The sequence below is a fragment of the Clinocottus analis genome, unplaced genomic scaffold (assembly GCF_023055335.1).
Source record: "Clinocottus analis isolate CAN_PGR_092001 unplaced genomic scaffold, fCliAna1.0.p SCAF_9, whole genome shotgun sequence".
In the NCBI taxonomy this organism is placed as follows: domain Eukaryota; kingdom Metazoa; phylum Chordata; class Actinopteri; order Perciformes; family Cottidae; genus Clinocottus; species Clinocottus analis.
This window is the reverse complement of record NW_027176251.1, coordinates 11,673,117-11,693,705: the sequence shown is the minus strand read 5'-3', so window position 1 is coordinate 11,693,705 and position 20,589 is coordinate 11,673,117. Positions and strand designations below refer to the sequence as shown.

General features: G+C 42.5%; 1 protein-coding gene across 4 annotated transcripts in view; it reads left to right on the top strand.

Moving 5' to 3' along the window:
- Positions 1–78: 78 nt before the first annotated feature.
- otud7b (OTU deubiquitinase 7B) overlaps positions 79–20,589 on the top strand; it is a 30,420-nt gene continuing 9,909 nt past the window's right edge. For 2 of the 4 annotated variants that reach the window (XM_068570274.1, XM_068570273.1), the window contains exons 1-6: positions 79–259; positions 16,353–16,585; positions 17,359–17,529; positions 17,690–17,917; positions 19,168–19,269; positions 19,641–19,768. In XM_068570274.1, the coding sequence (XP_068426375.1) occupies positions 16,501–16,585; positions 17,359–17,529; positions 17,690–17,917; positions 19,168–19,269; positions 19,641–19,768 (714 nt within the window). In that variant the 5' untranslated portion in view covers positions 79–259; positions 16,353–16,500. Of the gene's footprint in view, positions 260–16,352; positions 16,586–17,358; positions 17,530–17,686; positions 17,918–19,167; positions 19,270–19,640; positions 19,769–20,589 lie in introns of all 4 variants that reach the window. The other 2 variants (XM_068570272.1, XM_068570271.1) reach the window with 1 other exon arrangement.

Genomic DNA, 20,589 nt, shown 5'->3' with positions numbered 1-20,589 from the left:
CTCGACTCTTTCCTCCCATTGGCTGGCTCTTCCCCGAGAGGGGCGGGCCCAACCTTTAGCTTGACGTTGTTGTTGTAAGTGGTAGAGAAATTACTTTGTCGGCGCTGGTCCTGTTTGGGATTTAACGCGTAGTTCCACTAATGGAGATGCTAAAAAGTTGAAAATTGTTTGCCTTGGAAGCGTGTACGGTGTCCACAAGCTGACGCTCGCTTGGAAACTAAATGGGACGATGACAGAAACGTCTGCTAAGCCGTTGAAGGTGAGCTGTGAAGGGATACTAACGTTAGCCTCCGTTAGCTGATGATTAGCTCGTAGTAGCCACTTGCTAGCCAAACGTTACGACTCGGTCTACTTACTGAAACATAATAAACACTTATTTGCATTGTTAATTTATGCACACGTACGGCAGTTTCACAAAAGGGGGATATGGGAATTTACCACTGATGGGTGAAATTAAAGTTACTAAGGGGAGTGTAAACTGCACGAGCCCCACGCGTTTGAACACCTCAAATGCGTTTATGTAAGCATGTGTATTGTTCTTTGATATGTTTGTGTCAAAGAATAGCCATAAATTGGTGGCTCAGATTCAACACTTCGGACAAACCATCACCGGTAGCATTGATGTGCATTTGTTATATCTAGCGTCACATACTCAGAAGTGGTCGCTGAACATAACGTTAGCTTTTCTTTTTGTGAAGCTGTCAACTTGCGTTGGTGTTGCATGCAGGTTAAACATTACTATTTTTAAAGTTGTGCTTCATGGGGAGATCGCTTCTATATTCAAGCTGCTATCTGTTCCGCTTGAAGAATTCCGGTGAATTGTATTCAGCTAGCTTTTCAAAAAGCTTGCAGTCACGATTCAGATTATCAGACCCCCGGTTTTCCTTTTTAAGGATGCGTGTGTGTGACGTGACGTTCACTTGCAGCATTAGTTTAGGGAAAGATTGTGGATAAAACTGCTTTCACCAGCTGGCATTTACTAACTTCTAACCAAAAAAAGACTGGTTTCCCTGAGCTAACGTCAAGTAGCTAATCGAGTCAGCAGCGCGAGACTATTTCTTCCCAAAACCCTGCTGCAAGATATGTGTGACTAACTGCACTGAGCTGGTTCATTCGGTTCACAGCTCCGTGCTCCCTTTTCGAAACCAGGACTTGGGTTATTTTACCGTCATTTCCCTCACAAACTCTGCGACGAAAGAGGGTTGCGTTACACTTTGCTCTGAATTATTCAGCTCTTGCATGTGTGGGCTCTTTTGTTTGCCGGGATACCAGGACAGACAGCCGACATAAAAAGTAGGACTCGGGTACAAGTGTGTTTTTATAGGGGGGGGCAACAGAGACCGTTTATGTTGCTTTAAAAAGTGTCCTGATGGAAACATAGGTAGGAAAACTCCACGCACAATTGGTTGATGTTTGATGGGAAAATGAAATGCACTCACTTGAACTCGTTTCTTTTCAACGTTTGAAATGCGACACACACACACACACACACACACACACACACACACACACACACACACACACACACACACACACACACACACGAAACGACCTCCTGTTAGTTGCAAAGACGACTGTTGCTCAGTAGCAGTGATGAAAGCAAAGTAAACATGGCTGGGAGGGTTTTTGCTGCTCCACCTATGCGTGTTAGCAGCCATGTGTTGCATTTATTATTGTTACCAGTACACACTTGTAGGTGTGTTTGTGTGTGCGTGTCATCGTCGGCCTTCATTATGCAAGTGCTCAACACTTGAAGGAACACATTGAAGTCTTACTTCTCTCTGAGGTTTTGTTACTTTCTTAACTCTCTCTCTCTCTCTCTCTCTCTCTCTCTCTCTCTCTCTCTCTCTCTTGTCTGTAATATCTTTAACATGGATCTTATTAAGTGTGTGTGTGTGTGTGGTGTTTCACAGGGGGGGACTGGGCTGCTTCAGCAGCTCGCAGGGCATGAAAATTTAAATTTGTCTCTCGCTGGTCTCCCCCAAACAGCTGCTCACCAAAGTGTATGTGTGGGACGGGCGTGCGCCAGAGATCCAGTGTCGGTTTTCCGAGCCGGGCCATGGTGGGGTATTCCCGTGGGATCTCTCCAACACGGTCAGATTAATAAGTAAATAGATGAGTGCTTCTTCAGTTTAATAGGACAAACGCACAACTTTTGTGCTTCTTCAGGTTATTAGGACAAACGCACAACTTTTGTGTCAAATGAACATGTTCCACTCAGTTTTGCAGCGCTGCACGATCTCAGCCACAGGCAACAAAGCGGGTCTCGGCTCTAACTTCTTTTAGGATACTGAGCTTCTTGCATCATTGTCAAGACGAGGCATGGTTGGAAAAAGACTGGAACGGTGATACGAAAGTGAAAAGTACCTTCAGTCCCCACAGTGCCACAAGGATCAATAGGTGGCTTGTCTCCGAAAGGCCTCTGTGTCCAGACAGCGACTCGTTAAAAAAAAAAAACTCTTTGGAGCCCAACCCTCTCCGGCATGGCTGGTTGCCTGCCAGTCTTGTGAGACAGCAACCAGCCAGTGCCCAGAGCTGTTTCTGTCAGGGCGGAGAGACTCAGAACTGAGGCATCTACCTATCGCGCCTGCAGCTGCGTGACTTTGAACGACAGTGCACCCACACCGAATGCTTTGGGATTACATGTGGGATAGATAATTCATACAGTTATTATCGTAGAAGTGACTGTAAAGTAGGGTGGAGAATTATATGAAAAAAAGGTGTAGCCTTGTGGCACTGACTAAGCAGCCATAATCCCATATGGCATGAGACGCCACTCCCACAATAAATGCTGTGGTAATGAGAGCTCACTGTATCGGTTACTTCCTACTCTTCTTGACCGTTTTCCTCCTCCACATGCAGTGCAGTGTGGGGAACAGATGTTTGGTGAGTCTACTTGCCACCTGTGAAAACCTCACAATTTTATCTGTCCTTTGGGAAATTTATGAACATACAGATACGGTTGTTTGAATACATCAATATTTAATTTTAAAAAGGGCTCACGTTTTAAAGTGAATGACTTACCATAGTGAACGGGGCGTTTAATGCAAGCCAGCAGTATTTTCCATCGTCTGTTTGTCACACCACTGCTTGTCACACCGCTGCTTATGACTACTGCTGCCTTTCCCCTATGGTATTTGTCAGCTTTGCTGTATACAGTATATGAAGACGTTCTCTCATGTTGAATAAGTTGTGCCGTTCTTGATCAGTGCACCTGCGGTAGGGTGATAAATAACATCCTGATGTTGCAGGGTAGTTCAGACTTGACAATGTTTTTGATGTGATCAAATCCTGAACAATGTTGAGTATTGTCGGTTGTTTGCGTGCTCTCTTATAAATTCCAGATCTCTTTGTACTCAAATCTTGTGAATTATGTTAATTTAAGTTTGTTGTATCATTCCCTTTTTCCATCCTCTGCTTTCCCTGTTGCCTACCTTTTGCTGTTCTGACTTTCACATCCAAACTTCTTTCATTCTTTGAGTCACTATCTTAGCAGCAATGTTAAGTAGTCATAAAGTAAATCATGTGATTAAACATTGTTATCATGTAAAAACGGAACCAAAATTATCATTAAGGATATGGCACATGATACAAGGGTGATATGTAGCTTTGTTTATTTAATTTGTGTGTCAATGTGCTGTTGGCAAAAGCTCTCTGAATTGAATCCTACTTCATACGACTTTGTAATAAAGTTAGTTAAGTCGGTAGTATTTTTTTCATAAGCCAGGAGACCATAGAAAACAACTGATAACTATTATGGTGGATTTGAAAACCAACTGAGACTCGACAGGACTGTTGGATTGGCTTTTCCTGCTACCTGTCAAAGTACCGGACGTTAAAGTCTTGTGGGTAATGTTTATTTCAGAGCATTGGGCCCCATAGCAGGTGAATTGTGATATTTGTAGTTGCCTGTGCAGACGGTAAGCATTCAGTCCCTCCCGCCCTGCCCCGTTGATCCAGGACAGCGGGAGTAATCCCATACACAGCCCTGATGATGAGCCTGTCACCCACCATGACATCACACAGGGAGTGACGTGAAGTCGCCCTGCTGCGTACTGGGCTTGGCCTGCAGCACGTGGGGATTCACATGAGCATTAGTGCTGTCCGCCTGCAGAGGCTGGTGCCCGTTTAGCCACTGGCCTAAGATCTAGCTTGGTTGGCTTCACATTCAGGCTGACTTAGCGGGAGGGAGCAGATCTTGAACATTTGAATCAGTATTGAGATGCAAGCCGTAGCTCCATTTAGTTCTAATATTGAGGCTTTTTTTCCAGGCCACTGTCTCTCTCACAGACGTCTCATTTTGTTTTGCAGAAGTGGAGCAAATGAAAGTTCATTCGAAAACGGCACAGCCGAAAGGCTCTGGGGTTGATGTCTAGGAAATGTCTCGGATTCCTCAAGGGTTAAGATGCAAATTAAAGCAGCGGTTGTCTGGCCTGCCTTTTAAATGTTAATGATGTAATAATAAGCTCTTTGTTTGTACACTAAGCAAAAAGGATATTTTGTCATCATTGACAACCCGGAGACATTTGTTGCCAGCTACAGACCACTGTGGGCTGGGTTTAGGTGTGTGACAACAAGAAGAGCCGACTGTTAGTCAAGAGGTTGTCAGAGATGCTGCGTCAGCGTCGGATATATCGGAACTGGAAAGTATTTCTTCATGAAAGTAACAGCAGAAAACGGCATGGCAGACTTTTATCTCAATTTCAAAGATATTTTTTACCAGTCTTCTGACTTCAAGAGTCTTTAAGAGTTTGATTGATAGATGGTTCATCCAATCACCTGCCAAGTATTTTCAATTTTTTTCTGCAAGTGCTTGCCCTTTCCCGAACAGTTTCCAATGACTCCTTCTCAGATGGTTCTGTGTAACAAACCATCTGGTGAGTCAGGTTGATGAATTGCATTCCTACATTTTTGAATTATTTGGTTTAGAATAAGATACGGATGCTTGTCTGTAAAAAAAAGAGAGAGAAAAGTTTTCCAAATCCAAACGAAAGACTCTTTGTTACATAACTTGCAGTTGTTTTTCCTTCATCATAAATCACGCTGTTTAACTTAATTTCTTGGCTTCAAGGTGCCGCTATTCATTTTTATATTTGCCCAATGGGAGTCTTTGAGTATTATTAACCCTTTTTGATTTGTTTTATCGTCTTAGTTATTACTGCCGAGTCATATCACACATTTCTTTAGTTCAAGGTCGAATCCTACCCCCACCCTTTGTTAATAAATAGGCGTGCAGTGCTCCGATGGATGCGGAGGCTTGTGTTTCTTCACAAAGGGTAGAAATCAATAAAGAGGCCGCCAAGGCTGAACGAGGACTTCTCACCCACGGAGTCTGGAGTTTAGGTTATCAGCCTTCTGGAATACTGAAACTAACACAAAATGTTCACAGAGCCAAGCAATCTACCTCTGTGCAAACAACCCTTCTGCAGAGGACGCTCTTTGCAGCAGTCACACTTTACCATCTTGTTTTGGGTTTTCTTTTTGAGTACGCCTCTAAAACAGCAATGTGTTGAAAACAGATTTAGCTTCCACTTCCCTTCACTCATTTCGACGATCAAATCCTTTCATTTAATTTTCTGCTGTTCCAGGTGTCGGCCGTGTCGGCTGCACTGGCACTGTTATGTAATATTGTCTCCGTGCGGAATGTGGGAATGCCACTTATATTCCCCTATAGCCCTCTCCACAGCAGCCCGCCTCATGCGGCTGTTAATTACGCTCCTTGAGTGGTGATTACTGGGCCTGACTGCAGTGACATGCCCCGGGCACACACTTGAACGTCTGAGGCCAGCTTTAATAGACTTCCTAATAAACCACCACAACACACGGACAGAAAGGAATGGAATAAAGTGAGGGCTTACAGCAAGGATTTAGATCAAATTCTGATCACAATAACTCTTGAGATATTTCTCTGTATATTAAAAATTACAATGTATCACGTTAAGCTCAAGTCCGACCACTACTCCGGTGTTTTACAAGAACAGATTTGGAGAAACTTTAAATGTTGTTTTTAAAAGAACGTGTGAACTAAGATATCTTTGTGAAAAATATAAAGATAGATTAAAGATAATTTGAAGATATTAAAGCTACCGTAAACCTGAATTCTTGGGACTAAATCACAAGCTGCTCTCCAATGAGACACTTCCTGTTTTCCAAGAGAAAAGTTGTTGCTTCTACTGCATCCAGATGGGGAAGTAGATCTCTCATGGTGCGATGAAGGTTTGTCCTAAAATTCAATTCCACAGAAGTTGTTTTTTCCTCTCCGCTAAACTTAGTTTGTCTTCCGAGGCGTTGGCATGCTCCGCAGCATCTCAGCGAACTCAGGGAACTACGTGAATCCTCTGCTACACCATGAGATGAGCTCTCTTTGATAAACAATGTGCTCAGAAGCTAATGCCACCAGCCATTTCAGCTGGCTGTCTCATTACGTTGCCACAGTAAATATAAGTCCACTGAAGAGGACCACTAGTAAGCACTCACATGTACTTACTGACTAGGTTGTTGTCTGAAGCCATGTCCCATTTCCTGATCCAAATGTATGCAGTGTCACCTAATAAGTGAAAGATGTTACGTCATCTGGAACCCCGCGTGCATATCCTGTCTGTCCTGTCAATGGGCGCTCGCCCTAACTCTATTTGCTGTGTTCAGAACAGAGCGGTCTAATTATCATTATCTTTTTGTCAATGGAAGTCTGGCCTGAACTGGGTGCGGACTTGGGTGTCATGCTTTGAGAAAGCACAGGATGCCACTCATATGATTATCTTTAGTTAAGGCACAAGGCGTTCACCGGGGCTTTTTAAAAAAAAATCTGACTGAAATGTTGGTTGTTTATGAGCCCTGCACAGCAATGTTTCTATGTTCATACTGTGATTATAAGCAGATTATTTTTAGACCATCTCAAACAGGAGCTTGCTCTAATTCTAACAACTCAGAGATTAGGTGGCTATTCTCTGCATGCGTCTGTCTCTGCAGTTGTGCTCACACAGTCGTCATTTTCTCTAGTTTAGGTGCAGGGAGCGATCCTCTCTAGCAGGCCAGTGCCTAATGGGCATTAAAGGGCTGCGTCCTTCTGAACAATAAAGATGTAAAATTGTATACCAATTAATTGAAATGACTCCGGTACTGCCCTGAATGCCAGCTCGAGTATCAGCCAGTAAGCGAGGCTTTGCATTGTTTGCATGGTCCTGCTTGGCTAAATGACAAAGCTAACGTCTGTAAACGGCGATTCCTTTGAGTTACATAGCTCCATTGGGAGAAGTTAAATTATAATGTTATCATGATTCGTTTAAATGTAATCATGTCAAATTTACTTTGAGCGTGGAATTCCAAATTAATACAGATGTTTTCACAGCGATATGTAAGAGAGGGAATCTGGTATCGGATCTACGAAAGAACAATAGTCATAATAAAAAGCCAAACCACTATGAATCTTTTTCTTTCTTATTCCTTGTGTTGCATGTTTAAATCAGATGAATGTTATTCAGTTGCAGTGGCTCAGTCACAAAGTTTAAAGCCACTGCAACCTTAGGTCAACATACTTGGGCTCGAGACATGCCAAACAATAAAACCCAAGGTCAAATTCATGATCTGTAAGCAGATCTTGTTTACCTCACCTTATTTTGCCTCGAGCTCTCTTAGAGAGAGAAAAGGCTGGTTGCTGAGTTCACATGGATCAGGTTTGGATGTTTCTGAGCCAGCGAGCGAGACCGGGAGGCCTCGACAGGGAAGTTAGACTTGGCAAATTTTTGTGTGATGACTGGACAGCTTTTGGACTAAACCGGCTCGAGTGGCATGGCCTCAGAGGGCAGGCATGGTGTGGAATCTCTGACATCAGCTGTGTGTGCATTCAGGCTGGTGTTGTCTTACGCATTACACACACACACAAATGCCCCCAGCTGGTGGCGAAGCCTTCATCCGGCCGGAGTGTGCATGCTACATGTTTCCCACTGCAACATTTTTGTATCCTTTGTAGTAATAACAACATACCTGCTTAAGGAATCTACTGAAACTGATTCTTGTTTCCTTATAGGGAGGCTGATCTCTTCCTATTTTTTTTCATTTCCCCCTTGTTTGTACGTTCTTGGTTAGCTTGAACACTTTCACAGCTTAGTCTGAGGCTGAAGTGTTGAACTATAATTAATGTCCTTATTTGGAAAGAAGATAACCGGTCCTTGCTGCATCGGGTTCTTTGCTCTATTCAAAACAAACGCTTTCTTGGATTCGTATGAAGCATTTATATTTTTTTTGCTCATGGACTTAGAACGGCCCACTAGTTGCTAGAAATTCACATTTCAACAGCGGCTCTGTGGATGTTTTGTTTTGCCTCAGTGGGTTGTATTGATTTTTCTCAAATGACCAGCTTACTAGCATATTTCCCTTTTGTCCAGGTAAATGGTCACACTCCAATTTAGCGTATTGATTTCTGAGATGTAAACCGGCAGCAACTGAACGTCAGTTCCCTCCCTCGGGACTGGTCAAACACATCTGCTCAGCGCGGAGAATTACTGAGGCAGCAGTTTGCAAACGGAACAGGAAGCTCGCAGAATCTTTACGTTTTGTGTTTGTTCACCTTTTATGATTAACATATTAGTTAAAGGTGCCTAATAACAGAATTTACTTTGACATTGAGAAAAGAGGAAGAGCAGTGACTCTCTTTGCTACACAAACCTCTCTCTCTCTCACTCTGCAGCCGCCTGTATAAGCCAGAGGGGTTCTTTACAATGCAATGCTCATCATATGCTTTGGCATTATGCAAGCTCTTGGAAATGAATGCGCCGACGTCACACGGTTTTACGTGATGCATCCAGTTGCCCTTGAAGACGACTGATGTTGCAGAAAATTACAAAATTGGCTGAGATATCTCCTGCTTTTTCTTTACTGGCAGAGCAATTTTTTCGATACCATTAAAATCTGTGGGTTTATTTGTCAGCACAACTACAACAAAAAGAAAGCTTTGCCCATCCCTATAGAATTATGTTACACTAAACCAAACAAGCACTTTGCATTGCTATGCTCTGTTGTGCATTTTTAATTTAATTTTTGATCCAAGGCTGTAGGGTTTTTTAAACCCATCTGCATTACATGTCATGAGGGACTGGCACAATACTATAGCAGAGATTAATGTTGCTTGGTGCATGAACAGAGTTGCCTTTGTCTCAGTTCAGCTGAGAGAAACTTTGGAAGAACTGGGTGAAGGGCTCGGTTTCCCCTCCATTTCTTAGCCAGGCGGCGATCCTGTCCTGCCTCCTGCCCAGCTGTAGCTCTCACTGTTATATAATGAGTCGGTGTTGGCTCAGTCAGTAACCAGATTACAGCCCTCCGCAGTTGAAGGACAGCCATCTCACCACACCTTTTTGTTTTTCTTCCTCTTCTGTTTTTCTTTAGTAGTGAGGTGTTCATTGTGATTGTTCGTGGCGAACCAAGCCGCCGCTGTTGGAGCTTTGACTCACTGAGAAAGCGACTTAACAAGGAAGCAACTGCTGCGTTCACCCCCACAAGTTTTTATAGAGACTAGACGCTACACCTATCGTAGATATTTAGAGCACTTAGACTGCCAACTCAGATAACATTAGACTAATCGAGACTAATGTGCATCAATCATGTGGAGATTTGTGTCTCTCCAAATGCCCCTCCTTAGCTGTCAGGAAAGCCCAGCAGATACAGGCTTTCTTTTGATGTTTTGATAGTACAAAAATCAAATGGCGATAATATCGGCATATTGTTAAATATCTTAGCTGGACATAACCGCAACAAATAATCTTTAAATGGTTTCCCTTAGATTTTGTTTTTCTATGAATTGTAAGAAAGATGCTCACTAAGCAGAAGTCGGTGCTCTCTCGCTAACACACTATATAATCGAGACACTGTTGCTAAAAGGATTTACTTTGACTTACTCTGTATGGCAATTTCTTGTTCATCATTTTGGGACATATGACACAATATGTCCACACATCGGTCCAGCTCTAGCTGTCAGTACTCACTGTTCTTGCAAAGGTTTTGCTTTCCACCTCGCCATCAATCCAGAGCGGAGGCGGAGCTCTGCGGCCACACTTATCACTCCTGCTACACCAGCCACATTGCCCTCCCCTGTTTGCTTGCTTTGTGCCCTTTATCTCATTACTCATGTGGGGCTGAGAGGGTGTGATCACAGGAACATTTTATTTGTGATTGAACTAAAATAGATCGGACACATTTATAGCTGTGGTCATGCATCATGTCCGGACCATTAAAGGAAAACGTAGCGACTCAGTCGGTCTTATTTGGTAAACATTTCTTACCACAAGCTGTCCTGTTGGAAAAACAATTGTGCCTCTCAGTACCTTTTTCAGGTGCAGTGTTCTTTGACCCCAGCTTCTTTCCCCCTCTTTAAATACTAAAGCAAAGTTCATGTTTCACACAATGACTGTAACCCCAGTGAGCCAAACGTGAAGAGGTGTATCTTCCCCTATAAACACGTGACAGTCCATGACCCCTGTTTCCCTCATTCACGCCGACCTGCTCTGGGAAGGTTAGCTGACTAGTCATGTTCTGTAAAAGGCAACTTGTATATAATAGTGTAACTTCATTGTCAAAATTCAATATGCAGGATTTGGAGTCTGCAGTTGTCGGTTTGTGCATCAGACAAAATCTCTTAATGATTTCAGTTCACTCTTTGCTCTCATTGGGGGCCGACGAAGTGAGAGACTAGCTGGGGAACATCATGGAGCATTTAGCGGCTAAACAGCCTGATAATTTCCCACGGGAGTTGGTGGGAAATCCAAAAGGTGTAAAAAGTGTGAATATTGGACGTACATTTATCTTGTGGACACAAGCATGACTCCAGATGAATGATAATGTTGCCCAGTAACTGTTGCCTAGAACGTTGGCTCTATCGACTTCAAAGCTGATGACAGGTTAACGTTGTTTAAACGACCCCAAGTGTCCTAAAGAAAATCAGTTTTGGCATGTTTAATAATGCACGTAAAGATCCAATTTGTACAGCCAAATGAATTGTGTAGCAGATCTATGAATTAGAAAATGTTCATGCTGGTTAAGGATTCAATATATCGGTTTGTGTCATTGAAATGTAGGTTACCACAGCTCCGCTTCAACATTATAGGTCATGTCATATTGAGTGACCTTACATGAGTAACCTACACAGTGAAGCATGACGAAGCATTCAGCGCACTAGCATGTTGTAGGCGAAAGAGGTGTGTGGGTGTGTGTTTTAGTTATACATTGTATTGTCTGCCTGTTTCTCTTATGTATCTTATCTTGTGTTGCTGTGAACAGTGGGTAATGGCCTCACTCTGGGCTGATAACGACACATTGAACAAACACTACTAAAACCAGTCTGAGACACTGCAAACAACAACAGAAAAGAAAATAACTGCTGCTCACAATGCTTCACATAGTGAAATCACAATGATAGTTATGGCATTTTTTAATAAATAACAGCGCAATAGGTTTCAGTAGTAACGGCAGCAGGGTAAATTAGGGTAAATGTGCTAATTCCTTGTGGTTTTAGTGTCGTCTAATCGGCTAAATTGACATTTTGTTTTTCGAAAAAAACAGAAAGCACAGACATGTGGCCTGTGATTCAGATGTCTGGAACTGGGACAAGCTTTTCTTTTTTGCAGGTCACATCTAAAAATGTCTTGTTGTTGTATGACTGCTTGGTGACATAGCTCTTTAACAATGAGGTCTGTTGTTTTTCTCTCTTCCTCACCAACTTGGGTCTTTGGGAAATAATTGCCGTTTTAAACTGTGTATATAGATTTGCATTTTTCTGTTCTGTTAGGTTCAGCTGCTCATTACGGCTGCACTCTGCTGTCTATAGTGGTGTTGTTGTAGGTTATAGGCATGGGGCAATATGGAGATTCCCCGTCACAACTTTCCTAGCCAAAATAATAGCGATCAAATATGCTTCTAAATTACACTAAAACATACTGGAATAAACAAATATTTGTAGCACTTTACATATTGGACACAGCCTTTTTTTTCCAACAAAAAACTGAAATAAGTTAGTAAGGTTCCCCTGCACGAATAAAGGATAAAGAAAATAAAAACAACATGGGCAGGTTATTCTTTCTTAGCCTACTTGATAATATTTTTTTATTTATCGTGACCCGTGATAAAACCTAATGCCGTCTCATTCCTGGAAGCCAACATCTCGAAGGGCATGCATTCCATATGAAGAGTATGAAAAATGTGTCCTTTTTTTTAATGCTCTCAGGGCGAGCAAAACAAAGTTGTGTTCCCGGTCCCGGCGGTAAATTGACCCTCTCAGCCCACTGAGGGCTGACGCAGTGGGCTTTAGTGACCTCTCTGTCTCCCTCGGTGATCCAGGCCATTCTCCCGGCCCACAGCTCAGCACCCACGTGTTGTCAGCAGCTCCTGTTACGTAAGCCCTCCTGCCAGACAAAAGCTCAGCCATCCCAGACACAAATCACTGCCCCACGTTGGCAGCAGCGCTGTTAATGTTAGCCAGTAATACACACACACACACAGGCGCTTTCTTGTGTCAATGTTTTATTTTTATTTTATTGGTTGCAAAATTAAAATTGTTAGCCATCAAATGAGAATATAATATATTTTTTGACAGCACGGAATATAAAAATCGGCTGCACGACTGATTCCACAAACCTTTTTTAGAAAAAAGCAATTTACGAACACTACGCCCTGCAAACCACGTGACAATCTTTGGTAAACTTTTGCAAAACATACACCCCACAATTTATCTTGCAATTAATGAACTCGTCAAACTTGTAGCCTCCCACACCTTCACTGTTGTTTGATGTCCAACCAGTTTTACTGTTCTGCATTAATGAGTGTACGTTCTGACACATCCACCATTGTTAAGTTTCTGCCTTTTTGTTTTGCTTTATTCCACCAATTTAAAAAATAAAAAACAAAATGTTTTACAATGTAAGTAAACATAAGACAAGAAGACAAGACTCATAGCAACAACCTTCCTTTACAGCCCTTGACTCATGCAGGTTAATCTGACTTTGGGATAAATACACAGATGTGCTCCCATTTTTTGATTTCTTTCTGATGTCACACCAGAGATCTTTTGGTGTCACACCAGAGATCTCATGGGGCCATAATCTGCAAGGTTACTGGCCTTGTTTGAAAAAAAAAAAAGAAGAGCCATGTGACGTTACATCAAACGCATCAGAGTGGGTTTGCAGCAAATTCTGCAGTTTTAGGCCCAGAGTGACAACAGCCAGTCTTTTGTTGGTCTATGTTGGTACTTTCTGTTCAGCCCCTCACATTTATCACCCTTCTCACAGTGCCTTGTGTTGTCAGTGCCAGTATTTGTAGTCAACACTCCAAATAACAGTGTTTCTCAGACTAATCAAACCAATGAATTACCTTTTCATGGGCTGTTCATAAGCAAACAAACAGTACACACACACTCCCACAGCGCCTTAAAGTCTGGCCAGAGGCTTGATTCTGTTCAAGCCATTTGACCAATAATCATACAAATTATCACTGGTACTGCGCACATTTTTCAGCCTCGCTTCCATGTTGGACATTCAATTGATTTGACATTTTCTTTTAATTAATTTAAAAGCATTATGATGTTTTTATAAGCGTTTTTTCTTTTATATCCGAGTTCAAAACAGTGCTGTTTCCTAATCCAGAGGAGAAAACTCTGGATACCATTTATCGTTTTTTGTTTGTGAACATGGCATTCAAATCCGGCCTTTCCTCAAAGACGTCAGAAATGCATGGCACCCTGACCGCTTCTCTTTATCTATATTTGAGGTGTTCTACACTGTGTTCAAAATGTTTTGGTTGCTCCTTCATGAACATATGCTTACATGCTCATGATCTGGCACCTGGTCGCCACGTTCTTTATAGAGGTTGACGCCCGAATGCAGCAAAAAAAGAAAACTCGGGCGGAGGGGAGTGACTCTACGGATCCAAATACCGCTGCACGCTTCTAGTGGGTCATAAGTGATAATTGAGAGAGACTATTTTTCTTTGAGTTTATTTTTTAAGGAAAATACTTATCATTTTACCTTTTTTTTTAAGTTGTATTTTTATTGTAAAATCCTGCCTTCGAGGAGTATAAACATCTCTTTTTGAGTGTGATAATAAACTGGACTGATTCGTGTTACATCTTTTGGTGCCTATAGCAACACGCTCACTCCAACACACCCCTGGTGTTTTTGATGCAGTGCTATTACCGGTCAGAACAACCCACACCTCTGTGTAAGTCTTAATGGCGTCTTAAGTTGGTTTTGATACCCCCCGTGGTTTTAACGGGTTATTTCTCCCATTTCTCAGTTGTCGTGTGTGTGTGTGTGTGTGTGTGTGTGTGTGTGTGTGTGTGTGTGTGTGTGTGTGTGTGTGTGTGTGTGTGTGTGTGTGTGTGTGTGTGTGTGTGTGTGTGAGTGAGAGTGTGTGAGTGAGAGTGTGTGAGTGAGTGAGTGAGTGAGTGAGTGAAAGATCAGTCGACCTGAATATAGCAGAATTGACAAAAACGTTAAAAGTACCTGCAGGGGAGGCTGACGAATGTCGGGTTTTTTCAGAGAACGCTCTGGAAATACTCTGCAGGTTTTAGAAAAGACCTTTTTGTACCTTAGTCTGTTCCTCCCCTGCGTGCCTTTTGTGGCTTTAACTGTAATGATGATAGAGATACTGAGGGAGGGAGGAAGCGCACGAAGTGAGAGAATGATAGAGAGGTGTAAGAAGAGTAAACTCGTGACTCATCAGGCGCACTGGAACGGAGTTCACTGAGTCATAGATGAGGCAGGAACATTGGGTGGTGGATGAGCCATGGGACGGATGGGAATAGATGACTGTAGGTAGATAAAAAAATAAAAAAGTCAGGCAAAACTTGATCATGCAATTTATGAACTTCATGGCGGCATAAAAAGTGGAGCGGTTTGCAATTGTGTGCGCAGCAATTTTGTTACTAGAATACCTTTTAGAACGTCATTGTTTCCTGCGCTGACTACATTTCATGCCCTGATGAAAAGGCTGCACAAATATGTTATTCAAGATCTACAAAACTGATTAATAGGGATTGAGGAAAAGGCTTACAATGACAAGTAAGTGGCATACTCTAGCTAAGGTTTGCATTTTCTGTTGCAGCCCTTCACACCATGAAGGATTTAATTTGCCTTCGGACTCGCATTGATCAGCTAGATTCATCATTCATGCACCAGATGTTTGAGACGGTCTAAAAATGATCCCACTAAAGTGCCGTGGAAGGACAAATATTCCACAACAAGACTTGTAACTGTTCGATTTTGATGTTCAAAGTGCTGCTGGAAAAGTACATGTACGCTCAGAATACCTCTTCTGGTAAATTAAAGGCTTTCATCCTCAGCTTGAAAAACGCATGAAACGCTTGAAAGCGCATCTTTTTAGCCAGAGCCTGCCTTTTTGTCCGGCCATGCATCGATTGCCCTCCACATCCTTTGTGTCAACTCAACAGCCCAATCATGCTGACTCTTTTTTTTTTTTTCTTCTTTCTCCCTCTCGGTCCTAATAATGTGTCTGTATTGATTTCAGTGCCTAACTGATGCGGGTCCTTTAGATCTGCCATGGAAATGTGAAGAGTAAAATCGTCCAATTGATTTCAAAGGGGCCTCTCTGAAGGAGTACTGTTTCCTTGTATTACGCTGCTTTGACTTTGAGGACCATTTTCTTTCCGTTTGAAACCAAGTGCATAATATTCTGTACTTTAATTGACATCTTAAATCGTAGTAGATTGTGACAATATGAACGATATAACACAAAAAACAGCAAAAATTGACATTTGATATTAGTTTCTGATCAATCTCCAACAGATTAACGGGTGAAACACAATTTATGTGGGCTGTTTGCTGAATGCTTCCCTTACTTTCTCTTTTACATGATGTTTCAGCGCAGACCTTTTCATGATCTGTTTTTCGTGAAGGAAAATAAACAGTGTCTGTTTATATGCTCAACAGATCACATCTGAAGGCGGCGATCTTGCATAGGTCTCAAAGTTCACGTTTTGAAAAAGTCATGACTTCTGAATCCGTAACGCCTAATTTCACACAAAAACAAAGTACTCACAAAAACAGGATGAAGACGGAAACCACACTGTAAAGTTGCTCACACGGCAAACATCACATGCCTGACAGCAGCTACCCTGACGCCTAAAAAAAGGTTCATATGCAAAATCTGCGCAAACAGTAAGACTTTGTGTACCGCAGCTGTTGTCTTGTCTGTGAAGGTGTCAAGTTCAGAAGCAACTGGGCCACAACAGGCTTTTCGTTTAGAAAGAGGTTGAGCAGGGTCATGATATCAGTTCCGTAAGCTCACTTCTTACTTCTGTTTTCACCTGCAGGTTTAATCTTATCATTTTGGTATCTGTTTTCTCTTTCCAGGGCAGGCAGGAAGAGTAGCACAAGGCAGAGAGGACTGCTCCCCAACCCCCCACCCCGCTTAGGGGAATCCGTGTTTGTTTTTTTCATTTTTTATTTGATATTTTTTCTGCTCTGATACAACCCCGCGACCTGGTGAATTCATGATCACATGACCGTGGATATGGACGCAGTCCTATCCGACTTTGTCCGTTCCACTGGAGCTGAACCAGGATTGGCCAGAGACCTGCTCGAGGGTGAGTGATTCAAGACCCATTAGCCATGGACAGAACAATTCTTATCATCTTCCTAATCGCTGCAATATTTGTGGAATGGTTCATTGGGTCCCGAGTCCACTCAGTAATTAATGCAATTATCACATTGCCCTGTCCACGTCATAATAAAGGTTGTGATGAACGATCAGACTTGTTTTCTTTTTCGAGTTAAAGTTCTTGTCCTATGAGTTATGTCTTCACCAACTGTATTCAATTAAGTTACGCTTTGGTCCACTTTGCTTGGATCATTTAATTTAGTCTTTGGGCACTTATGGTTTATACGATTCAGCGAAGAAGAAAAAAAGGAGGGGGTGGGGGGCAGGGTAAAGTTGACAGCTGGTGATCTTCTGAGCAGCAGCCAGATTGACCGCTGTCTCATTCAGTGCTTCTGGCTTGTAACTGTTAATTAGGCTATCATCCACGAGCAGAAGGAAGGTATATCTGGAGTCAACAGGGCTCCTGTTGCCTAGCAGCAACACAAGCTGCAGATAAGAATATGGGTTAAAAATGTAATGCGATGCAGTGAAAAGCAGCGAGCCGAGACGTGCTTCAAATTCTGATGTTTACTCAAGCGAAGAAATGTGCCAGTGGCTTTAACAAAAGATAAGACGGTTAATAGTTGAATTGACTTGAGGTGAATATTTAAATTGATAAAGGACGTGTCATTTGCTCGACATGGAAACGCGATTCAGGATGCCCCCTCTGGACCCGATGGCTCAGACGGATGTTGTTCCTAACCCTCTCTCTCTCTGTAGGCAAGAACTGGGACTTCACCGCTGCCCTCAGTGACTTTGAGCAGCTACGACAGGTGCATGCTGGGAACCTGACGTATTCGTTCACAGAGGACAGGACGTATCCGCCGCTCGAAAAGGAGATGGCCCGGGTCGGCCGGCCTTTACTCCACCGCCAGGACGAGGTGGTGCAAGGTGAGACATTGGGAAGCTTAGTTTAACGTGCCGAGCTCACTGTGACATGAGAACTCACGAAAAGCAGCTCCCAGACAGACCAGTTACAGCTCATTAAGTTTGTAAAATTATAATTTGAATAATCTTTTCTCTCCATCCTCTGCCATTTCCCCCTTAGCAGCGACAGAGAAGCGCCTGTCAAGGGGCATTTCCCACGCCAGCTCCACCATCGTGTCGCTGGCGCGCTCTCACGTCTCAAGCACCGGAGGTAGCAGTACTGAGCCCCTCCTGGACACGCCCCTGTGCACTTTCCAACTACCAGACCTCACCGTGTACCGGGATGACTTCCGTGGCTTCATCGAGAGGGACCTCATCGAGCAGTCAATGATGGTGGCCTTGGAGCACGCTGGTGAGAGGAACTGAGACTCTCGGATTTGCATGTAAACTGACTTGGACAAAAATGGCTTTTTTCGTCTCCTTCTCTGTAGATATAGAATGTGTATACTGAAGGATTTATTGTGGATTCACATCACCATAAAGCTTTGACCTTAGCACATCACAGATAATCCTTTTCATTCACAGACATTTTGACATGTCACAATGGGGAAAAGCGCAGGTGTAAATAATTAAATTATCTATGCCTGAATTCCATTTAGCTGCTTATATTTTATGGCCCTGGTGTTGTGCATTCTGGCTCACAGTAGCCATCATTGTTGTTGTTAGCACAGTTAACACCCGTGCTTTTCTTCCTTTTTTGAAAAGTGAACACATCTGCATTCAACCCTCTGAACTCTAAAACCCTGTCATCAGGATGAAGAAGCATGTTTTCTTTCAACAATCACCTGGACATTTTTCAGATTTGTGCATTATCAGCTACAGCAGCCTGGTCTACGTGTCATGTGTAACAGCATTATTATCAGGCTGTGCACATTTCTCAATTTTTTTTCTCTCGCCAAAACAGAATCGACGATTGTCAGATTTTTATATATCTCGTTCTTTTTATGATTTACTGCATTGTAATTGTGTTATACTGCACAGCAGACATTTTTCTCTCTCTCTATTTCTAGCTTGTGCCATTTTTCCCAAAGAAGTGCAGGAGAAAATCAAGGCCAAAGAGAGACAAATAGGGTTAGAGGGTTCAGGGGCTTAAGTCATATCTACCACATTTTTAAAGTATCAAGGTTTTTGCACATTCATATTGTAATCAATCTCGAGTGGGTGAGGGTTAGTGAGTTCACACAATAGCCTTGTTAACGTTCATGATGCTGATTTTGAAAGGGAGCCTAAAAGGATGCGCTGTCAGTGCTGCTGACTTCTTTGCTAGATTTTGTAACTTTTGGAGCCAACAACTAGGCTGGTTTTCTTTTCCTGTGGGTCATTTCTTTTTTAATCTAGTTGTTTTCTTTAATGTTACCTACCCAAGTGTTAAATTTATCTTATTGACAAACATATCAAGTGACTGCTGTCGTAAAAGCAATAGTGTCTTCCATAGTCTAGAATACTACTGAGTCATGCGGCATCCTATTTTTTTCGCATGAACTTGTAGTTTTAATAGACATATTATTATCTTCCCAAATCTCGTAATGTGTTTGATAAACACTACAAATACAGTTTGTATTACAAACAGGTGAGTTAAGTTTTTTTCCCTAATGTCTGCAGGGCGACTGAACTGGTGGACTAAAGTGGTTTCAAACTGTCAGAATCTGCTGCCTCTGGCAACAAGTGGAGACGGAAATTGCCTGTTACACGCCGCCTCGCTCGGTGAGTATCGCAGACGTTTCAAACAAGACCCCCGTGCCGTTACAGGTTCACACTACATTAGCATTCATTGAGAGAGCTTCATTGTTGGTTTAAGCGGTAATTGCATTTCACAGCGTTGCAGTGCACTTAGTGTTTGTGGCCCACTTAGGAAATTAATAATGTCATAACTGATGTGCAGGCTTTGTTCAAGCCTCTTTTGTGCTTCTAGATAGTAGATAAAAAAGTCACATTCATGTAACCTTTAAAAAAAGACACTCATAGGTTGAAGGCAAAAGCTGGTTAAAAGTTTAGCGTTTCATTCATTGGTTTAGAGTTAATTTTGGTCTTTACGTGAGATAATTTGTGTCTTTTAAACATGTTTTCCGATGCAGGTATGTGGGGTTTTCATGACCGGGACCTGATGCTACGGAAGTCCCTGTATGCGCTGATGGATCACGGGTTGGAGAGAGAGGCACTAAAGCGCAGATGGAGGTGGCAGCAGACCCAGCAGAACAAAGAGGTCAGCATAGAGCCTGCACATTTCTCTAGGTCAATTTTGTGATGCCTCAATGAGAGGAGTGGCAGTCTAAAGTATGGGGAAGCTTGTGAACTCCAGAACGTTGCTTGTTTGACTCATTTGACCGAGGGGGGGAGGGAGAGGAGAAGAGTATACACAGGGACAATGGACAAGTGAAAGCCTTTACACGCTTCTTATACCAGCATGTCCGCCTCCAGCTGCTCTCACTTCTGCAAAAGAACATTTGAAATGCCAAAGACACACAGCTCACTGTTTCGTTCGTTCCTTCGTTGTCTTTGTTCAATGCAATCCTAGCTCTTTCAAAGGAACACACTGGCAACATCAACCGAGATAGGCAGGACAACGCTGGGTTGCTGTAAACGTCAAATATTATGATTATATTAACAAGGTTATTTCCAGTGGAAACCATAACCTAGCTTTATTGGTAAATGCTGGCTAATTTGGTATACTACCACAAAGTTAGGCTTTTCATGCCGATTGTAAGTAGCTTCAGATATTTTTAAATGATCAGGCATGACTGTGTTAAAAGCAAAATTAGGATGATTTTCATATAATAAACTGTAGACTCATAAAAATAATCCCTCTCAATCATCACTTGTCACATCAGCGTGTGGCGTCGTTTGTCCCCGCCCACTCCCTGTATTTTAATATTTCACTTTGTTCAGAACTTTTCTGGACTTCCAATCGTACACCATGGGGCTCTCCAGGAGGGAGAGTCAGATGCAGCGCCGGACAACATAAACATAGCGAGGCAAAATGGCAAGGATACAAAGCGCTTTCCAACACACTGAGTGAATCTGTGG